The sequence below is a fragment of the Tenrec ecaudatus genome, chromosome 15 (genome assembly GCF_050624435.1).
Source record: "Tenrec ecaudatus isolate mTenEca1 chromosome 15, mTenEca1.hap1, whole genome shotgun sequence".
Lineage (NCBI taxonomy): Eukaryota > Metazoa > Chordata > Mammalia > Afrosoricida > Tenrecidae > Tenrec > Tenrec ecaudatus.
Genome location: NC_134544.1, coordinates 103735298 through 103743385, shown reverse-complemented (window position 1 = coordinate 103743385; position 8088 = coordinate 103735298). Strand labels below are relative to the sequence as shown.

Sequence of the window (8088 nt, the reverse complement as noted above, 5' to 3'; positions counted from 1 at the left end):
AAACATAGTTGATTAGGTCTTGACTACTAACCATAACATCAGTGGTTTGAATTTACCAACCCATCACTGGGGAGAGATACGAGGCCATCTATTCCTGAAATGAGTTACAGTATCATAAACCCAATGTTATCTCAGGTGGTGTAGTGGTTAAGAGTTGGCCTGTGATCCCCAAGGTCTGCACTTTCAAACAGCCAATTGTTCCGGGGGCAAAAGACAGGGCTTTCTACACTTGCAAAAATTACAGACTCAGAAATGGACAGGGCCGTTTTACTCTCTCCTGTAGGGCTGTTTTACTCTCTCCTGGGTGGCAGTGAGTCTCAGTGTTTGCGAAACCGAAAGGGGCTAGCTAAGAAGCAACAAAGCCCACATGGAAGAAGCATGCCAGCCTGTGCGATCATGAGGTGTCGAAGGGATCAGGTATATGGCATCAGAAGAAGAAAGAAAATCTTACCATTGTGAATGAAGGGGGAAGTACAGAGTAGAGACCCAAATCCCATTTGTCGGCCACTGGATATGCCCTTGCAGAGGGGTCTAGGGGAGGAGATGAGTCAGTCAGGGTGCCATGTAGCACTGATGAAGAATACAGCATTCCTCCAGTTCCTGAATGCTTCCTTCCCCCCTCAACTATCATGATCCGAACCCTGCCTTGCAAGACTGGATAGAGCAGAGGATGTACACAAGTGTAGATAGGACCTGGAGGCACAGGGAATGCAGGGAGGATGATCCCTTCAGGACCAGGGGTGTGAAGGGCAATACTGGGAGGGTAGAGGGTGAGTGGTTTGGAAAGAGGGAACTGATTACCAGGATCTACGTGTGGCCTCCTCCCTGGGGGACGGACAACAGAAAAGGGGGTGAAGGGAGATGCCGGACAGGGCAAGATATGACAAAATAATAATTTATAAATTATCCAGGGCTCATGAAGGAGGGAGGAGTGGGGAGGGAGGGGGAAAAAAGAAGATCTGATATAAAAAGGCTTAAGTGGAGAGCAGATGCTTTGAAGATGATGAGGGCAAAGAATGTGCAGATGCGCTTTGCACAATTGATGTATGTGTGGATTGTGATAAGTGTTGTATGAGTCCCTCCTAAAATGTTAAAAATAAAGAAAGAAACCCAAAGGGGCACTTCTCCTAATTTCTAGAAAGCGGCTCTGAGTAGCACTTGACATAATGACAGTGAATTGGAACTAAGTGCAGGAGCCAGCTTGATAAATGGTCAAAATGTCAAAGCCATAGGGTGTACATGAGATTCAGTTTCATAAAGCTATTTCTGGAAGGGTATTGCTCCTCCCTCCTTCCCTTTCACAGTTTTTATGTTATTGAAATCACTTGGGTTAAAGGCACAGTGGGTCATGTGTAAGGACTGAGTTTCTGTGTCGACTTGGCTCGGCCATGATGTCAGCCTACATAACAATGTTTGACATAATGCCATCACTTCCATGAAGAGATTTTCTGTCAGCAGTCAGGAGTGGGAGGTAGTATCCTGGTGGGTGTGGTTCCCCCAGTATAAATATAAGTGGATTCTCTCTGAAAGCTGTGCAGCTTTTGGCCAGGTCCAGAAACTCACCAGATGTGGATCTCCAGACGTGAGACAGCATCTTGCCATATTTCCTACATAGCTTGGATTCATTGTTTGCACAGCCTGTGAGGAATCAGCCTACCATCTAACCTGCCCATCTGGGATTCATCAGGCCCTCAACCTACTTGAATCAAGAGAAGGCTCCAGAGTGATATCTGAGACTTGCCAGCCTCTACCACTCTGCACTGAAAAGGTAAGTAGTGTGACTAAAACTTTTTCCTAACTATTTCTGACAGGTTGGAGGGGTGGGAGAAAAACTTGGTTTTATACTCTGGTAAAAGGTACAGACTCAGAAACTCACAAGATAAGTTCTGCCCTGTCCTATAGAGTCTCTATGAGTCAGCATTGACTCAATGTCTTTCAGTGACTAAGGGTGCTGGAGCCTAGATTGCAGAGGGCTGGGCTCACCCACTTGGCTCTCCCTGAGGTCTGAGCAGATGCAGTTTAACCTTCACAGGTCAGGATTCCTTTAGGAGCAGATTGGTCAGAATGAGCACAGGGACCCACTCAGCATCTTGGAGCTTGCCATCCAGAGTTATGTTGCAACATTTCACTCATTCCCTCTCTGGAGTGGCTGTCCATAGAATTTTCCCACCCTTGTTCATGGCAGCTGTTGTCTGGAGAGAGGGAGACAGTGAAAGTCATGGTGGCGGGCTGGTCCTTCATCTCACTGCCCCTGGTTGTTCCAGTGACAATTTCAGAAGACATCTTTTAAAGCTTGTGATAGTTGTCTTCATATTCGCAGTGTCAAGAGTTTTTAGATAATTTGATATCCGGTTGTTTTTAACTTACGGTGTCACATGTTTGTCAAAGGAGAACCGTGCCTCATAGTGTCTTCAAAGTTTTGTTTTTGTTTTTGTTTTTCAAAATATGTCACCAGGCCTCTCTGAAAGTACTTTTGAGGAGAAACCAAACCAAATCATCTTCTAAGTTAGCTTCTAAACATTCTAACTATTTGCATTATTAGGGGTTTCAAATTTAAAGAAGTGAACTATGATTTTCACATTTATTCAACAAAAAATGACATACATATTTTGGAGAGTTTAAAGAATTTTTTTCTAATTAAATTCTTCCTTTTAAGATTTTTGGGTTTGCAATTAAATCTGTTTTGTTCCATTTTCTAGTGAAATTCTCTAAGGCTTTAGGAAAAAGACATTGCATTTAGTTTGTTTTTGCTGATGTTTCTCAGATGATTACTAGGTGTGGCATAAGAGTGGATCAATGACAAGGTGGGTGGAGATAACACAGGCCTAATAAAAGACTGATAGGATTTTCACATTGGAATCTGGGTGGGTCTAATCCAATGAAAATTGTCCTGGGAGATTTTCATTCCTGTGGTGAGAATATTTCTTTTAGATGCATAATTCATAAATTACATTTTATTTATGGATCCTAAAATACATGTCTTTGACTGGATGTTTTAGGCTGTTATTGGTGTTCTGGGCTATGGAATTGTTCCTGATTCATACTTACCCTCAAGTCTTACTCATAGTTAGCCTATGTCAAGATGGAATCAATTCTGCCCAAAACATGGCCATCCTTACAATTGTTATGCTGGAGCTGATTGCTGCAGTTACCATGTCATTTCATCTCAACGAACATCTTCCTATATTTTCTCTGAACCTTTTATTCAACAAGCCTGCAATTTTCCAAGGACTGAAATGTTAATCTAGTAGAGGTCAATGCCAGTTCCTTGATATTTTTTCCTTCAAATCATAAAATATTGAAACAATATAAATTCGTATCAGAATTCAGATTTTTTGTTTGTTTTCTTTAAGAAAAGCTTTCTGTTTGAGTTCCATGAAATACACTTTGTCTCTGATTGCGAGTCATAATTTGATTTTAATTTGACTCTCTCTAATGTTCACCTACTGAGGATAAATGCATCTAATGATGCAGATTATTTGTGACATAGACATGTTTGGTTTTCTGTTTCAATTTGATGCTTCTCATGCACATGGAATCAGGAGAGGCAATGATTTTAAGCTCTTAGATGCAAAATACTAGTCATTGGTTCAAGCTCATCAACTGTTTCTTGGAGAAACAGGAGAAAGGGGTGCCTATTTGAAAATGATTAGGGCAAAGAATGTACAGATGTGTTCTTTTTACAATTGATGTATGTATATGTATGGATTGTGATAAGAGTTGTATGAGCCCCTAATAAAATGTTTTTTTTAAAAAAGAGAGAAAGAAAGGGATGCCTAGAGAGAAATGGCACAGTCAGACTCCATAAAGGTTACAGCCTTAAAGCTAATGCTCTGGTGCAGTGCTACTATATTCTACGGGGTGTTTATTCTGTGATAGGGTTACCTTGCTTGTCTTAGTAAAATGAGGTGGGTGTATTTTTCAATGATCTGACGTAAGTTGAGTTTGAACTGCCAGGCTCTGTGTTAGAGACAAAGCTGTGGATCATTGACCTCCATCTCACACAGGGCTCCTTAAGCTATGCTTTCACTTTTTTAAAGATAATTGTATATCTAGTTTTACTCCTAAAATGTCTCTAAAGATAATATAACTTAGGAATTAGACTAAAATTACTATATAACACATATTTAACAACTTCTAAATTGCTTTGTTTTGCCCAATTTTTTTTGTTACTTTTGAGTGTATAGCCAGGGCATGGGTGGGGTGGTGGGGGCGGGAGTAGGATGAGAAAGCCAGAACTAGATTGGACTGCCCATTATGGTCAATACTGAGTTTCAAATTTGCTGGTCATTATTTCTAAATACTATGTACTTAAGAGGCAATCATCCCAATGGTAACACAATATTTGAGAACTTTCACTACATTCAGGTTTCTGTATAACACATAGGGTTACACAAATATCTTTCATAGCTAAAGTTTTCTGTACCTCTACTTGTTTTTCCAAGGTTCACTTTTAGTGTTAATCAGGATAGCTATTGCATGTTTCTCTGAAAGTGCTTGATGAATTATATTTCTGTTGCTTAATTTTTAAAGATAATTCATCCAGTTTTAAGATGACTGTTGAAGTCATTTTACATAAATTTTATTTTTCCTATGAAGTTCACTGAAATGTTCACTTTTTCTGCCCTGTATTGGAGCCCTCTTGGAGCCCCATTGGGCTGCCAACCCAGCAGTTCCAAGGACCAGTCGCTCCATGGAGAAAGACAAGGCTTTTAACGCTTGTCAAGAGTTACAGCCAGAGGAAAACACAACCACATCTCCTCCATGTGTTACAGGGTGAAACTGATGTCAGTGAGTTTGTTTGGTTAGTTATCTTGGTTCATATTTTACATGAAGTATGATTTTTGATATTAGCATCTTCAGGCTATATTTATTCACCTGATTTTTTACTAGCACTTCTCATGACATTCACTTATGTCAGGGGTGTCAAACTGGTGGCCTTCCGGCTGCCTGCGACTGCTCAGGTAATTTTTTGTGGCCCCAAATTCTCTGAAATAAAATGAAAATAGAAAAAATTGTTATAAAGAAAATAGCGCTTAGGGGAGATGGAGGCAATACTGTACACACAATTCCCTCTTTAACCCTTTAACTACAGAAGACCACTATACAGGTGGCCCAAAGTCTTTTCTGGAGGCCTGTGGACGTTTCTAGACACGATCATTTCCGGTAACGTTTTAAAGCGATGTCTGCCACTCTCATTGCATAATAAAAACAGATCCTAACAGTGAAAAGGTTAAAAACAGGACTCTAGGATATGCTGTTATGAGCCATACCTAGCGGCAATGCTAGTTAACATTTTTAGAGGGAAGCCATTACGATTGTGCATCACATTTGTCAGCTGTCCAACATTTTGTGTTTTTTATTACTTTGTTATATTTTCCGGTCACACCATAAGAGGCAAGGGAAAGCTAGTAGAAGGAAAGCACTGGCAAATTTCCGGTTAAAAGCATAATTATAGTTTTATAAATAAAACAAATGTTTAAATAAAAACAATTATATAGGGTTTTAATTATCCTATCCATATTTCTGAATCCTCACTTCAAAATAAAAATTCAACAAAATTTGTAAATGTGATGTGGCCCAATTTAATCTTGCCTGTTGCACCACATGGCAAGCATTTTAATTGAGTTTGACACCCCTGACTTCTGTTGAATGTTACTGAATTACTGTCTTTAGATTTACTTTTTAAAAATCCCTTGAGACACTCCTTGTTAGTGGAATTAGAAATTTCCCAGGATTGCAACAGAAGCTAAGTATCAACAGATAGAGACACCCTTCCAACTGAATAAACTTCCAAAGCAGCATAATGAGCCAGGAGCAATCTGGGAAAACCCACTCCGTGTGCACAAATCCTGTCTCTTTGGGGGAAACAATAGTTGTCCATCATAGTAGAATTCCCTTGGTCAATCAGCATGCCCGGGGAGAGTGCATTTGCTCTCACAGAGCCATCAATACACTGCAAGAGATTTTCAGACAGAAAAAGAAACAAAAGCACAGCATCCAAATACACAGAACATCCATAAGAATCGGGTTTTCTGACTTTATTTTGCAGCCATGAATTCCCAGGATTATCGAAGCCAGAACTCAAGCCTTAAAATCATGACTTTCCGGCCTACCATGGAAGAATTTAAGGATTTCAACAAATACATTGCTTACATGGAATCCCAAGGTGCCCACCGTGCAGGCCTGGCTAAGATAATCCCATCCAAACAGTGGACAGCCAGAGAGAACTATGACGATGTGGATACATACTCATAGCCAGTCCTGTGCAGCAGGTAACTACTGGGCAAACAGGTGTCTTTTTGCAATACCATAAAAAGAAGAAATCCATGACCGTGGAGGAGTATCGCCACTTGGCCAACACTGACAGATACCGCACTCCCACACACCGGGATGTTGACGATTTGGAGCGGACCTATTGGAAGAGCCGCATGTACAATTCTCCCATTTATGGGGCTGGAGTATGTGGCTCCTTATTTGGTGAAAATACTGAGCATTGGAACCTCAGACACCTGGGGACGATCCAGGATCTGCTGGAGCAGGAGTGTGGAGTTGTCATCAAAGGCGTCAACACCCCCTACCTGTACTTTGGCCTGTGGCAGACCACCTTCACTTGGCACACGGAGGACATGGACCTGTACAGCATCAACTACCTGCACTTCGGGGAGCCCAAAACGTGGTATGCGGTGCCCCCTGAGCATGGAGCCCGGCTGGAGAGACTGGCCAGGGAGCTTTTCCCTGGCAGTTCCAGTGGCTGCGCGAACTTCCTGCGGCACAAGGTGGCCCTCATCTCACCCAGAGTCCTCAGGGAGAACGGCATTCCTGTTGGTCGGATCACCCAGGGAGCAGGCGAGTTCATGGTCACATTCCCCTATGGATACCACGCTGGCTTCAATCACGGTTTCAACTGTGCGGAATCCATCAACTTTGCCACCCTGCGCTGGGTTAATTACGGTAAAGCTGCTTCTCAGTGCTGCTGTGGGGAAGCCAGGGTCACATTTCCCATGGACGCCTTCGTGCGCATTCTGCAACCCGAGCGCTATGAGCTGTGGAAACACGGCAGGGACCGCACCTCCTTGGACCACGTGGAACCCACAGCACTGACCAGCCTGGAGTGGACGGCCTGGAAAGGAGCCAGGACTCGTGCAATGGTCAAGGGGCGTCTGCGGTCCTTTAAGCCATGCAGGGCCAGGCGTCGCTCTCTGACTCTGGCAGCAGACAGTGGGCTTGGGGGCTGTGCACTGGTATGTCCTCGTCCCACAACCCACTCCTGGGCAGACAGCTCTACTGTACAGCCTGAGGACCCTACCTGCATGGGTTGCAGTCCTACAGGATCCAGTGTCTCCCTACTTCCCACCTCAGTTCCATCTGCCCAGTATCTCCAGGCTTCACCAAAGGGTACTCGCACTAGGCGTCCTCGGGACTCCGATGCCCACCAGCAGTCTGTGAAGTCCAGGGCCAAGAGCCACACAACAAGCACATTTGTACACCTGCCCACACAGGCATTGCATGAGAATCAACAATCAACAGATGACTCTGGCCCTCGGAGATTTGAGATCCAGCATGCTGTTAAAGCTTCTGGGTGCTGCTGTGACCCCGATCTTCAGCCCTTGGGACCCCCACTGAATCCTGATTCTCTGATGCACCCTGGCCCCTGCCTGAAGTCACTGGACAACATCTCAGTGAATCTCCCGGACATGCTTGTGCTGAGTCCTCCTAATGAGTCTTTGACTTCTAAAACATTCTCCAGCTATGCCTCTGTGCACAGTATGGCACCTCTGGACCCCCTTGGTGCTATTGCTATGGACCCCCTTAAACTTCTATAATCCTGCCCTCAGATGAGGTTCTGCAAATCTACTTACATAGATCCTTGGAGACAGACTCGATGGAACTTCACTTCCTAAATCCTGAAAGGTTGTCACCAGCAAAGATCTTCTTGTTGTGAGTTTAGCTAAACTGAAGTTTTTGACAAATGTGATTGTCCCTTGGACTATCTCTCACCTTCATGAAACAGAGACACACCCAGCCAATCTTCAACATGGGAATTGTAATCTGTGGTGATTTAATTGTAATCTGTGGTGATCCTTG

The 8088-nt window shown here is 43.2% G+C and overlaps 1 protein-coding gene across 1 annotated transcript; it reads left to right on the top strand.

Moving 5' to 3' along the window:
• The first annotated feature begins 6054 nt into the window (after positions 1–6054).
• Positions 6055–7826, top strand: LOC142427658 (lysine-specific demethylase 4D-like). The gene is given in 2 exon segments (XM_075532826.1): positions 6055–6244; positions 6247–7826. Coding segments are annotated over 2 exon segments (1770 nt in total).
• The last annotated feature ends 262 nt before the right edge of the window (positions 7827–8088 follow it).